Source organism: Channa argus, chromosome 9, assembly GCF_033026475.1.
Source record: "Channa argus isolate prfri chromosome 9, Channa argus male v1.0, whole genome shotgun sequence".
In the NCBI taxonomy this organism is placed as follows: Eukaryota; Metazoa; Chordata; class Actinopteri; order Anabantiformes; family Channidae; genus Channa; species Channa argus.
In genome coordinates, this window is record NC_090205.1 from 24,866,445 (window position 1) to 24,881,854 (window position 15,410).

The 15,410-nt window shown below is 38.1% G+C and overlaps 1 protein-coding gene across 9 annotated transcripts in view; it reads right to left on the bottom strand.

Annotated features, from left to right (window-relative positions):
* The window catches only part of LOC137133192 (nck-associated protein 5-like), a 74,894-nt gene that overhangs the window by 34,600 nt on the left and 24,884 nt on the right, over positions 1 to 15,410 (bottom strand). For all 9 annotated transcript variants that reach the window (XM_067516534.1, XM_067516531.1, XM_067516530.1 and 6 more), the window contains 4 exons: positions 11,132 to 11,222; positions 10,202 to 10,357; positions 2,694 to 2,762; positions 919 to 957 (listed from right to left, as the gene is read on the bottom strand). In XM_067516534.1, coding sequence (XP_067372635.1) covers positions 919 to 957; positions 2,694 to 2,762; positions 10,202 to 10,357; positions 11,132 to 11,222 — 355 coding nt within the window. The remainder of the gene's footprint in view (positions 1 to 918; positions 958 to 2,693; positions 2,763 to 10,201; positions 10,358 to 11,131; positions 11,223 to 15,410) is intronic.

Below are 15,410 nucleotides of genomic sequence, written 5' to 3' on the forward strand. Positions count from 1 at the left end.
CAAGCCCACAATGATTCTTCTTTAAATATAGTTTGTCAAATTAGAAGAAGTAATTACATTTGCTTCCTTTAAATCCAACTGATGTTTTGAGTTTACTGTAAGGTGAAGAATGATCAGTGATCATAATGTAGCACAGTGGTGTAACAATACCAAAAATCTACAATACATTATTCCCACAATTAGAGTACATGATACAATATTTTCAAAAACAAATTACAGATGATTTAAACTGCAGATGAATGCGTTCTGACCCAGACCAAATGCAGAGTACAAATTCTGTTTTGAAGGAAACTAGATTGACTGCTTTCTTTATCATAGGAGTTTAGGGCATCAGACACCGTGATTAGTTTTAAACAGAACGTCAAAAACCCAACTAAGTTTAAAAACTTTTACCAAATACAACCAACTGTATGAATCCAATATAATAAACTGTGCTTCCACTGTAAATTATGCATTTCATTCAAAGAACAAATCCTCTGTAATATTATAGTTAAATATTATGTTTCCTGCTTTTTTATTGCTATATGACAATGGTGTGACTGACTGGATTGAATCAAACAATCTCTGTTAATAAAATGAGTGACATAACTGCAACTTTTTTATAATATACTTATTGGCTTGGGGAGGAATCAAAGCTTTTATTAAATGTTGTCAAGTTGTTCAATACAGATGCTTGTGTCAAGTCTGGCTTTAGTCAACACTGCTGTATTACAGTGTAAAGTGTATTGCATTTTACAACATCACAACATTTACAATTTACCTTTAGACCATTTTACAAGAGATATGTTGTTCATCTAGACTTTTGTTGTGTAGTGACAAGCGACAACTCATCATTGTAACACTCTTCATTAATGTGACTGTTTCTAACGGCAGACTGGATGAACACTAGTTCAGCAATGAAGAGACAAAAGCACAAACCTTCTGTGTGAGTAGGGCCTGTACCACTTGGTTAGCCACCTTGAAGAAACATGGGTAAAAAGAAAGTTAAAAAAAAAAAAGTTAAAAATGTATTATGAATGTGGACATTATTTTAAAAAACTCTTCGGATCTTTGTGTGAGGCTTTGAAATGACCCAGTACAAACACCATCAGAGAGAATCTAGAGGCGTGTAAGATGCTGTGAGAACAAATTGCATCACAGACTCAGATTTAGTGAACTCACACAGCAGTTGCCTGCAGTTAGCGTATCAGACTTTGTCCACGGCACATAAATAAACCAAAATATAGTCAAAAGATCTTTGCTTCCTTTGGTATTTTTAGTTTAATATTGACTGAACTTGTCTATTATGTCTACATTTTTATAAAAACAGCACAGTCTGACATACTTTTTCCCAACTTGTTTTGTTTGTGAACCAGAGGCATGCATTATACCTTGCCTGCATTATACCTACTGGAATAATAAACATATTTCCACTTCCTCTTTCATCTAACTATGAAAACAACTTGCCTCAGCTCATTCAGACCATGGCACAACGCCTTCTGAATTATTTGCCTCCGAAAAAGATTCATATGCATAATAAACTGAAAAACGGCAGAAGAGAAATTAATCCCATAGCAGAATCTCTGAAAATTCTGTCCCCAACCAGAATATATATTCTCATGGGCAGCAGTCTCCATGGTAACAAGCCCATTAATGAAGCCAGCTAAAAAAAAAAATAAAGTGCAGCGGTTTTGCCAGCTGCCAGAGATAGATGGGGGACAGACAAGGAGAGAGATGAGACAATCAAAGTGTTGTCAAGGAGAAAAGAAGAGAGAGGAAGGGCAGGTAGACAGCCTGCATGCAGGACGAATTGGTCCGACTCCTTCAGCTTTTGTTCTCATATCACCCAGGGTTCGGTTGTCTGTCTTCAATTAGACACGTTCACTTCTTTCCCTAAGACTACAGATAATCGTCTGCATGTTTATGTCAATATCTTTTTTATGCACATACATTTTTAATTCTGACCACCAGATAACTTTTGTCTAGACTTAAAAGTAGCAATAATTTATCATTTTGATGAATTATGTTATTCCCCTTGCCCCCATGAGTGAGATGAGAAGATCAATAGCAATCTCTTTACTTTGCATAAAGTACGCAGCTTTACCACTTGGCTCCACTATAGCTTAGCATAAAAACTGGAGGAAGGAGGAAACCACTACTCTACCCCCTGGCTGTTTAATGTGAAATAAATCTGTATACTAACCACTGTAAATTGATTAATTAACATGTAATACCATCTTGAGATCATCTTCACATGACAGAATGAACCATCTTGTCATCACACTTTCACTATTGTTTTTCTTTTTAGAAGTTACACCCATAGAATGACATGTCTGTACAGCTGATATAACTGAGAAGATTGTTAGTTTAGCTTATCAGTTGTCAGTTTAGCTTATTGGACCCCGCGTGTTTTAATTTATGTGTTTTGTACAGATTAAAAGTGATACACAAATGTGCTCATTAGTGGACAGTTGATACCGTTGTCATTGGACAGAGTCAAACTAGAATTTGCAGTCTTTCTGCAAACTAACCCACCCTGTAACCATGTGTCGTAGTATCTTCACAATTACTGTACTTAGATGCAGAATCCATTTTATCCAATGGAAACATAATATATAAAAAGCTAAAACCACCAAATGCTTCTAACGTTGATGCTGATTGGTGTAATGAGAGGTTATGTTGCATACTGTACTTATGGAAAGTGCTGGACTCACCTCATCCAGACATCGTTCATACTGCTTCCTCTGATTGTCGTTTTCCATCGAAAGAGCAGAGTTCTCCGCCTGTACAGACAAAAGTTTTACAAAAAGGAAGCTAAAATACATGTATTTCATAGAATATTTTGACTGCCCTGCTGCCCAGGTACCATTTTGAAATGCATACAAGGTTTCATGTCTTAAAAGAGTTAACTACACGTGAAAAATTACTTTTTTACAACAACCTATGTGCCAACCAATGTGTACCATGATAAATGGGAGGTTTGAAGATATTGTCTACTCATAACTAGAAGTTCAGGTAAATAGATAAATGGATGGATGGTGGATGGTGGATGGATACAGAGGCTCTCTGCCTGCAGCACCTGTGGGACCCAGAAGTTCACTGGACAAAGATGGTTCTGAAAGAGTGATGCTTTAAATTGCAATCATCCTGCAGACTCTCATTGTAGCTGTAGGCTCACTTGAGGTACCCCAGATATAATTCAGTCACTGATAGGGGTTTTGCCTGACAGGAAACAGAAACCACTCTGGGAACTTGCCACTAAAATGATGAATCCAGTAAATCTTCAAGGCTATACATTAGCAAGTTTGTATTCACTTGAATGCTGTGGGCAACTCCTTTGAACAGTAACCCCACAGAAAATCACTGAAATGGCTGAAAACAGTAGGAAAGAGCAGGGCTAATAGAGAACTCACTTTACAGCACTCTATGTTGTGTTAACCCACCATAATGTCAGAGCCAAACACACTCAGCATCTATTATACTCAACTATCTTCTAATTAAATACTGATCTTAAGAAAACTAACAGAACAGACAGAATTGTTGTCACTCTCAAGAATGAGTCTTATGAAAGTGTTTCTACAGGTCACAGATCAGGATAAAGGCTTGTAGCCAGTTCATTGTTCACCACAAAATATAATTAAAACTAAATGAAATATGTAAGTCCACACTTTCTGCACATTATCCAATCAAGTAAACATAGATTTTTTTTGATCTTGTTAAGGGTCACAATCTGGAACCTATTCCAGGTGTGGGGTCCACCCTGGACAGGTCTCCAGTGTATCTCAGGGCCAGCACAGAGAGACATACACAGACCATTCACACTCACAGTCACACCTACAGGCAATTTATAGTCACTGCAGAGGACAGAGTTAGATGGAGGCACATGATTCGCTGTGGCGACCCCTGAAAGGGAACAGTCGAAAGGAAAAGAAGAAGAAGAATCAACCTAACATGTATATCTTTGGAATGTGGAAGGAGACCCGAGTACCCAGAGGAATTCCACACAAGCACGGAACATGCAAACTCCACACAGAAAGCTGGGGATTCAAACCATGGACCTTCAAGTTGTAAGACCACAGAACTAACCACGCCACTGCCGTTATTATTAGTTATGTTTTGTTAGCGTATTTAAAGTTAACACCAATTGAACGCTTTTGCAAAGGTGCACTGCCTTTTTTTTATTGCAGCCTATACAATAAAAAAATAGCAGTCTGCTCTGTCTTTTTTATTGTTACCTGGCAACCACCAAATCATTGTCCTTAGTCTAACGGCTAATGAAAAATCTATTAAAACAGTTATATAAACGTTCACCATTTGCCTTACGCATCTGCATGTGCAAGGTGGAAAGCATTTCCTTTGGCTCTGATTGACGATGAGAGACTGTTCTCTATATTGGACACAGATGATCCGTCTCGGCATGAGACATTAAGAGCCACTGACTGTCTCATGATAACAGGGAGTACCACCAGCCGGTCCAGGTGTTTCGCCTGTATTATGGCCACTTTACGGCTTATTTTAGGATGGGTCAGGGACAGTTTCACAAACTGCTGTCAATCATCGGAGCCACTCAATTCATCAGGATGGACAGTGTAAAAAACAAATGACATTGGGCACTTTTCCACAAAAAACACAAGGTGCATAGAGTTGGAAAGGGCAAGGCACTCAGAAAATAAAATGCTGCACTGTCATTAAAAAAAAGCAAAAAGCTTCCCCATGCTGCTACAATACTGTGTCTGATCAGGGCCTAACACTGTAGTCAGTGTTTGAAAAGCCCTGTCAGTGAACACAGAATGTCTCTGCATCCACAAATGGAAGTTAAAACAACCATATACACAGTAAACAAGATCCAGGAACGCAGCCACCTGAGGTCATTTAAAATGAACTGAGGTGAAGTAAGAAACTTCAGTCTGATGAGTTATGATGGACACTGTGTCCTCCATTCTGACAGAGAGCACAGGGACCATCTGCCCTCTCAGTCCACATTTGAAAAGCCAACATCTGTGATGGGTAACTTGCACATCTGCATCATAAATAGTGAACAATATATACAGGATTTTGAGCAACATTTACTGTACTACCATCCAGATGTGGAAGGACCTGCTTGTGTCAACAACACTATGTCGAATCGCAAAGTACGACAACGGAACTGTTAAGCAACTGAAATCCTATATGAAGCAAGAATGGGGAAAAACATGGCAATGTCCTAACTTTTAAAAAAATGTTGGCAATAAATTTGAAATGAACAAGAAATAAATAAAAAATTTTTTTTATTTATTTCTCAGTTTAAACATTTAACATATCGTCTTTAAAAAATTGGAAATCTAAATAGCTTTTGAATGATGGGTTTTGTAGAAAACTAAATCCAGTTGCAACTATATTCCTCAAAAAGTATTGTGTTTGCAGGTTTATTTCATACAGTGCAGTAGGAATGTAAACATCACAGGTTGCCTGAGGTCACAGTATTTATGTGACATCACCTTCATAAATGAGCTTGATTGATTGACACTTCACATTTTTTCAACAGAAATTATATTCTGGGCAAAAAATATAATTTGTTTCATCTGCATAATGTCTTACTTGTGCACAATTATTGCAAATATACAATTTAATAACTTGCGACTTGCAAAGATGTAAATGTTGTGCAGAATGTTTAACACCATACTCCCTCATCCTCGTTCAATGGATAACCCACAGAGAGCAAGCTCCATTTATTTTTATTATGCTTCTCCTCACTAATATCTGTGATTCTTGGAATTATTACAACTTTATTTTTATGATAGATTACACGGAAGGTACCCAAGTGTGCCATAATGACTGGAAAGTAGTCTCCAGCTAAATGGAAAACCCTGTAATGTTTCTCCAGTTAAGCATCAAAGTTAAAATAACAAATGGGGATAAAGTCAAAACAGCCACCATAAAGAAGCAATGGCATGAAAACCACAGCATACACTCCGATTTATCCATTAGGATCAACAAAGTAGAGCAGAAAACGGATCCAATTTAAAGTTGCACTTTTTAGTAAAAGATCATCATGAATAATGACAGAGTAATTATGCAAAGATCAACGGCTTCTGGCTTGTCCCTTCAGGGGTCGCCGCAGCGGAACGTGCTCCACACATGGATTTGGCATTAGTTTAGAGCCCTTCCTGCCGCAACCCTCCCATTTTTGTCGGGGCTCGGCACCCAACACAGTGCTCTACCAATGAGCCACCAAGCCCCCTGAAAGAGGAATTGTGCAGGCTTTCCTAAATACTTATCTATAGTACAGAAAAACAAATGCCACTGAAATGATGTCCAGTCATTTGCAATAATTCAACAGGCACCCATGACAATAATTACTTGAACTTATAAACAATTATTAAAAAATTCTCTGTATGTAGGACAAACATGAAAGCCTTCTCGACTGTGGCGCAGGAGGTAGAGCGGTTGTCCACCGATCCTCCCCCCCAGTTGCTGGTTCGATCTCTGGCTTTTCCGACCACAGGTCAAAGTGTCCTTGAGCAAGACACTGAACCTCAACCTAGTTGCCCCCAGTGAGCATTGTCCCTTCAGTGTGTGTGTGTGATTGTGAGTGTGAATGGGTGAAGAAGAAGCAGTGTAAAGTGCTTTGAGTTTCTACAGGTAGAAAAGCGCTATATAAGTGCAGAACATTTACCATTTCTCTGTCAATTCATTTAAAGTACATAGTGTATATATTGTAGCTGTTTGGTCAGTTTAATCTAATTATCCATTTGGTTTTCTCTCTTTTTATTCTTAGAAATACATGTACAATTTGCAAATGTGTAAAGCTGACTTCCGGAACAAATAATTAGGTAAAGTCATTTCTGCACTAACTGTGGCAACAAAGAACAATGCTATTAATAATGGTAAAAAAATGGTCTAGAAGTGAAGTGAGCCGAAGGGACAGTGAGTGGGATAGATGAAGAAGATGAAGAAGGTCTGAGGGTATGGGCGGAGGCAAAGTACAAAGGGGGGAGGTTGGAACATGGAAGTAAGTTGTCCGTGTGGTGCTACTAATGTGGGAAGTAGAGGGGAGTGTGCTGTCAAGGATGACACCCAAACCCTTAACCTGAGGACAGGGAGAGATAGAAGAACTGTCAAGAGGAATTTTAAAGACGTCAGATTTGGTTAAAGTAGATTAGGTGCCAATGAGTGATATTTCTGTTTTATCATTGTTTAATTTGAGAAAGTTGCATGTGAGCCAAGATTTTTATATCAGAGAGGCAGTCAGTGAGGGAAGAGGGAAGGAGGGTGGAATAAGGTTTGGTAACAGTGAAAGTGAATGTGATATTTAGAAAAAACGTGACCAAGAGGGAGTATGTGAATGATAAAAAGCAGGGGACCCAGGACAGAAACCTGGGGCACAACTGTGGTGACTGGGTGCGATGTGAATGATTTGACCTGAATGTACTGAATGTGGCCAAAGACATAAGATTTGATTTGATTTTTCCAGCGTGTTTCTTAATGGTTCACCAGTGTTCACAAATTAGCGAAACTTTTTTCAATGTGTTTTCTCATGTGTACGTTTTAAATTTATTAATAATTTAAACTTTAAAAAATGCAACCTGGAACATCCCACTGAAGTTACAGTGGCAGCGTGCAACATTATGCACTTTTTAAAACATGTATATCTAAAAATCTAGCAACACCAACAACACTCCTAATGCTAAATCCTCCTCTGACTAGGAAGCACTGAACACAATGGCAGCGTTGTAGAGATATTCACTTGTAAAAGTGTTTGAATAGTCACCCTACTAACCAATCAGAGCAGAGCGAGTAAGTAAGGCGAAGTAAAGCTGCATCAGAGCTGGGAGAGAGAGAGAGGACTGATTCACACAATGGTCTTAGCTTAAGTTACATACCACAGCTTTAATAAACCTTTTTCAAGGGAATCCTGAATAAGGTGGAAGCTTAAAGTTCAGACAGTTCAATCCAACATGAAACAGTCTATTCAAACTAGTCTATAATGTGTAAAGATTTAAATTAAGCTAAAAACAAAAGATGTTAGTCAAAAAAAGAATTTTTCTGGGCTGGGGGGCACTACTGTAGCCCCCCTGGACACCCTGTCAATCTGCCCCTGAGCGTGATTAATAATTGCTATTACTCCACAGATGGTAGGTCCTATTATCTTTTCAGCGGGGAATGTGTGACAGAGAGGCAAACTGTACATTCACTGGAACACTGACTCCCAACATTAACTACCCTGTCAGCATTTTAATTATCACCTCCTGGATACGAAGAACTCTTTTGTCTTCTGCTGTTTCCATGGCCCTAGGACTGCACTTGAACATAATGGGGTCTTCTTTTCTGCAGGTTTCAAAGATGGAGCGGTGTGAGGAAACACTGATTGTAGTTATCTGTCATCAACATGTCTCACTGGTATTTTTCAGATGAATCCATACAGATTATGATGCTATGAATGACATGTGGCAGTACTTATATATCATCTGTGAGCAATAATTGTTGAAAAGGTAAATGCTTTTGATTTACACAATCATGGCAACTGACATGTTTAATGTTCCCTTGGTCTTGGGGAATTCATTAACTTACGGAGCTTGAATGATTTGTGAGCATTTCCCTCATTATTTTGCAAAACAGACATCTGCTCAGTTAGAAATTTTGCATTTAACATCATATGACCCTGCCTAATACCACACAATTAGCAATTCAAAGCTTTAGCACAGGCATCTATAGGCTTTGATGAAGGCCTGTAAGTAATTTAGATAAGGCCACAATATGCTGACCTCTGCAATGGCAAAAGTGCCAAAAGTGATAATTAGTCACATTAGGGTTCAACTAATGGCATCTACTTTCTTAAACAACCTTACTAACCAGATGGCTGTAGCTTATATGCTGCCCTCAACAAACCTCCCTTCAGCACCTTACCAAAAGATTTTTAATAAGCACCATTCAGCACCAAGTATAACCTTAAAACCCATAATAATACACTCATAGATATCAGAAAGGAGTATTAAAGAAAATGGTTGATATATTGTTGATTTTTATATTGAATAAAAAAAAAAATCCTTCAGTATTATCCCATTGCTTAAAAAACACAAATAAATCTAAAGTGTATAATTCTAAGACACACAGGTAGGATAAACAGTATAATTAGCTGTTAAAACCGGACTTTTCTTGCCTCCTCTTGTTCTTTGATCCAAATGTAAATGACGTCACAATAAGAAGTCTGTATGATTAACTGCATGGTGGTGTGCAGACTAGTTTAACATTATTCTTACCGATTTTTCATAAAGCAGAAGGAAAAGTGATACCAAATTCCTGTGAAGCAATACTGTAAATCATATAGCATCCTCCCATCCCATCCCAGCTGGTGGGAGCCCTGAGGTGATGTCAACGGTGGGCTCCCGCGTACGCAGACTTTGTGTACATGTACACAGACTAATGTGTGTGTGAATATAAATGCTTATTTAGTGGACATTAACCTTGAAACCAGTGGACAGTGCTGTAGTAACTTTGTTGCAGGAATTGCTGCATTTACCACAACAGCCAGTCTCCTCATCAGTGCCTATGCAGAGCAGATATACCTTAACATACCCCCTGCATAAGCCCCCTCCTCATTTAGTGAGTGGGAGACTAGCTGCCTGCTGAAGATCACAAACTAGAGTCAGAGTGCCTGCTCTGACTGAGCTACAGGTGACATGTTTTATTAAGGTGATGCGCAAATGCACGATAGAAAAATAATAGCACAAATTTGTTTTTATGGAAATGTTAAAGTTTTTAAAAATGTTTTTATGTGGGCGTGCAGGCCACTGCCTGGCAAGATGCTGCCCTGGACAGCTGCCCATGTTGCTCATGGCTAAATCTACAAGGACTGAACATTGATGTATTCGATCACTACAGGATTTTCTTTAATACTGTGTAATAAGTGTTATTCTGCTTCTAATAGATAAAGAAGAAAGAATATATATATATATATATATCAGTCTGACCATCAGTGGTTCTGACCATCAGTCCTGGTCACAACCATCTTCAGTGTTATTTTTCAGGATATTGCTTATTACAAATCTACACAAACAGTACAGCATCAAGTAAACTACAATGAATTAATTGAAAGATTATTGGCACCATCTTTAATATAGCAGTCAGACATTTTGGAGGTGACAAAAGTACAGAAGCATGAGGAGCAGTAAAAGTAGTAAACAAATGGGGGGTAGCAGATAGTTTAGGGAAGGGGGAAAATGGACCATGCAATTAATTTTACCTCCAGGGCTCTGAGCCGCTCGAGCAGGGGATTGCTGTCCTTTGAATTTTCTTCCGATCCACCACCAGCCTCAGGTGAGGTAGGCATCCCTGCCGCTGTGGCGGCAGAACCCTCCAGACTGTCCTGTTGCTTCCACATTTCCTCCAGGAGTTTGTCCTGAAATGCAAAAAGAGCGTGGATCAAAGACGCATGCCTCAAAGAACTAATGAAATTAAGATCACATCCTCCATATCAAAGTTTGTCTTCAACCGGGAGTTTAGGCACTCACAGGTGTTACGCCCCTGTCTAGGAGGTAAGGGTGCAACATACAAGAACAAATAAGGCTGTCCCCTCCCCGGGCCCCAAACCAAAATCCAGAATCCAAATTTTGCAATTAAGTGTGCTATTTATTTCTACAATAAGAGAATGCGATACAAAAGTGAAGCACTATAACTCAGGGTAAACCAAGGCCAAAACAACAAACTAAAGAATCTATTTCCCAAAGAAAGTCCTAATTATCCCCTAAGAAGAAACAAACATCCAAAAAGACATTCACTACATTCACTAAGCCCCGATTGTGAAAACAAGAGAAAACAGTAGAAAAAAATGGCAGTTCACTCCTACACCTTCAATACTATTTAGACATAATATTGTATAATACTGCATGCACCCTCTCTGGCTCTCCTCCCAGATTTCCTGCATACCCCTCAAAAACTCACAATACAGGCAAAAATGCCAAAACAATATTGAAGGCTAACTTCTACAAGACCCAATATGACACCTAAATCCAAAATATTGTATTACCATTTTTAGTCACTGCTATGGAATTAAGTTCTTGTAATGTTAAGGCAACGAAAACTAAGACAAGCACAAGCACAAAATAATCAGTGTTACGAAACCATACTGAAGGTCCTTAAACATGTCTAGCAGTTCTGGAGGTGTTTCGCGTACCTTGTATGCCTTCATAAGGTCCAGTGGGTCTACCTTGGGGCCCTCCGGTGAGTCCTGGTTTTGTAGTAATGTGCGCACTGTCTCCTCCATGCTGCATTCAAGAAGAGAACAGACAAACTGGTCAGACTGTAGCCTAGTGAAGGATCCTCCACTAGTAGTCCAGTAATACTTAGGAGCGATAATTGATAATGGCCTAACTTTACACTCATTCACACTGTAAACTGATCTCATGTTTTGCTAACTGTGTCTGACTTACACAAACAGGACTACACATCCAGAAGTATTGTGGGGGCACCACTGTGACTTTATAATCCGATTAGCTCCTGCTGACTTTACGTACAATGTTTTTCAAAGTCATACACAATACACAAAGTCATACACAATACACAAAGTCATACACAATAGCACGACGTTGGGCAGCAAAAAAAAGCAACAAGGGCGGTAATGATTTGAAAAACTGCACTCAAGTAACAACTTCCCCAGAATGCACAGATCTACTGCTAAAACATTATGTAATTGCCACCTTAGAAACGTTGAATGTTTAGATTGAAAATGGACATAAAAACCCTCTTTTTACTTTCACATTTTACTTCGCACAGAGCTGTTGTTTGCAAGTTTACACTACTCTTACAGATATAAAACTTTCCAAGCACTTGAGCATGCATAACATTGCAGCTCACATTTTTTCAAATGGCTTCCACTGTATCGTTAGTGTCTTGCTTTGGGTTTTTTTTAATTGTTTTCCCTCTGAGCTGTGCTTGATAGACACTGGACATGTTTCCCATAATGCTGTATGCAGTGACATTTTGCTCTGTCACTTCCACAGCAATTCTGTCTCCTTTTTTGATGCATGTGGCAAGGCCATTAGTGATAGCTGCTGACTGTGAGCACACCATTGGCATTCCTGCCCCAAGTCACTGCCACTGACCTGAAACAAACCCCGGTCAAAAAGGAAACAGCGTGAAAGAGAGTGCTGAACTCAACTACTCTTTTAGTCCAGACGAAGGCAAACGGAGTCATTTCTTGTAAATATGTTCAGCCTAAAAGTCCAGATGTGAAATGCACATATCATCACATGCTGTAAGGTTCAACAGGCCAGAAACAGTTAAAGGGTTCAGATCCCAACAGGACCTTTATGATAAAAGCGTCTACATCTGCAGGGCTTTGAGGTACATTAGCTCTGAATGTGTGTACCAAAAAGAAAATAGTAGTCTTGTAAATCATTTAAGCCCACATGGGGAAAAGCTTATTTCACCAACCACTGGTCAGCACTGCGGCCTCACAGCTGCAAGATTGCAGGTTCGCATTCCCAGCTGTCTGCTGGGAGTCTCTGTGTGGAGTTTGAATGTTCCCCCCCGTGCTTGCATAGGTTTGCATCTCTTCATGCCTAAGATCTTTCAAAAAGTGCCTGTGTTGTGGGATAAGCTTCATTTTTTTCTAAACTAAATGATATCATTATAGCTGATCACAGGGAATCCATAAGGTATCTACACCTGACTGGGTTTACAAGTGCTCCTCTGGGGGTGTGGATGTAGGGGCTTGATCCTTTTCAAAGCTACTGTTGATTTTTTTCCCACTTCTGTATTGTTACCTCATTAAGTAAATCATGCTGGAAAAAGGCTGGGTGATTGTTTGCTATACCTGTCATGTGCATTATTGTTTGGCAACATCTTGCGGCCATAGTGGAGATGACCATCATTTAGTATTCAGTGCCTCAAAGGTTTGTCAGGAAGGGGTTTGGGGTGTTTGGATGGGTCACTTTCTTACAGAGTTTGAGCGCAGTTTGAAATGCACTGCTGTTGCTGTTGTTGTCTGCTATTATCGGCCATTTTGTCTAGTGCCGCAAGAAAGGGGTGCAATTCCAACAGACACCTGCCTCCTTGTGTGGTGGTGCTATTTCAACTGTTCTGTGAGTCAAAGGACAGGAGGACAGGGACAATCGAGCTAAGGTATTTGTGCATTAAGCTTAGAAGACTTGTTGACAAAATGGAATTCTACAGTGGGAGAAAGTTGCATTAACTGGCCAAAAATCACATGACGACATACTCAGCCACCTATGTAAATGTTTCTGTTTTACATATGTTTGCATATAACTGGCTGGTTTGAATAGGATTTTTGTTTCTGTTCTATATTCATTTCTATTAAAATGTCTTTTAATACACTGTTAAAAAAAGTCCTAAAATTACAGGAAAAAAATAATTTTTGACCATAGTTTTCTTTTTTTTTCACAGAATTCTGTACTACTACTGTGACAGTAATGATATTCTAATTTTTATCATTCACAGTAAATAAAGATATCTTAATCTTTATTATTATTATTATTATTATTATTATACTGATTTTGTACATTCCGTATGTATTTGGCCCTTCAGCCTGCTTTTAACTAGAAATAGCATTCAAATTTTAAAAGGTTAGGCTTATTAGGGACATGTGCTCCTCCATTCATCTTTTTAATATCATTTATACTTTTTATTTTTATACTTTTTTATTGATACTTTTATTCATAAAAGTATACTTTGTTCAGCAGTTTGTTCTCATTAATATGAATGGAGAGACTGTTTACCTACTCTTCATCTTTGTCCTCTTTTAGCTTCAACTAGTCAGGCATACTTCAGCCAAGAGAGACCATTCAAACTTTCAGCAAATCACAGGACTTTAAGCTATCAGCCTTGTATTTCGCTTTTTAATATCTTTTACTGTTTTTTTAATGATCACAGTTTTATCTTGAGGTACTTTTTACTGAATTTTCAACTCCATTAGTGTGTATTGCAGAATGTTGGCCTCAGCTACAACTTTTATCAACTTTTTTCTTCTTTTTCTTCTTTTCTTCACTAAGACTTTGCCTCAAGAAATGTGAAAACGTATAAAGAATAATTATAAAGAAGTAGGAAAAAAGTTGATAAAAGTTAAAGCTGAGAAGTTAGAGTGCATGTGATGTCACCCACTCTAACTTGCCCTTCATTCGGCAATACACATTATGGGAGAAGTTGAAAACTTACCAAAAACTACCTAATAATAAAACTGCGATTATTCAAAAAGTTTGAATGGTTTCTCTAGGCTGAAGAACGCCTGACTAGTTGAAGCTGAAATAGGACAAAGCTGAAGAGGAGCTGAACCTGCTGCCTTCTGCATCCCAACCCAATGCTCTACCACTGAGCCACCAGGCCACCTTAGTATAATTATAATAATAATAAAAATAAATAAATTAATAATAATAACAACAACAATAGTAATAATATTATTATTATTAAAAAAAAGATTTGAATGTCATTACTGTGAATGCATTCACAGAGCTACAAGGAACTCTTCAAGGACATTCAAGACATTTTTAGTCTACAAGATATAATCTAAATTTTTTTGGGGGGGAGGGGTTAGTTTAAGTGCACAGGATTTTGTGGAACAATTTTGTCATCAAATGTCTTCTGAATGTTGAGACTGAGGCTGCTTAGCATGCAGTTTGTTAGCTTGTTCCACCATCTTTGGACCACTGAGTTGAAGAGCTTTCTGTGGGATCTTGTGTGTGGTGTCGGGACCAGCAGACGCTGTTTGTTGTAATTGCAGATCTGGATGAGGGAGTTTGGGTATGTGTGACCTAGAGATCCTGTGTGCCTCCAGAACCCTGGAGGCACCTACTTGATGATGTGATGCCATTGCCATTGCTGCCAAATAGATGTCATAGTTCAGTCACTTTTTAATGAGAAAAAAGCACGAGATTAATACATTTAGAACAGTTTCAAATTGATAACATATACATCACCATAACATATGATTAACTCTGCATCATATGTTGCAGAGTTGAGTTTAATCAACTTAAATACAGGATCAGCCAACCTGTGGCATTAGATTGCATTTTTAATAGTTCTTCACTTTAAACAAGTGTTTGATGATGTTTGATATAACTTCCTGTTTGTTTTCCTGGCTTTTATATAAGACTACAAAACAACAAGAAAAATTACTAGTACTACTATAATTACATAATAATAATAATAATAATAATAATAATAATAATAATAATAATAATAATAATAATAATAATAATAATAATAATATATTATGTAATTATAATGGATAAATTATTCTTATTATTATTAACAATAATTTATTTTTAAAATAATAATTCTGATTGTATTTTATTATTTATGATTTGCTCAGAAATAACGTGAAACAGGCCATCAGTAACAAAGAGAACTTTAACTGCTGAATCAAGTGCTAAAAAAGACAGAATAAGAGAAGAAAAAAACTGTGGACATCTTCAAGATCTTTTGAAGTGGACAATGGA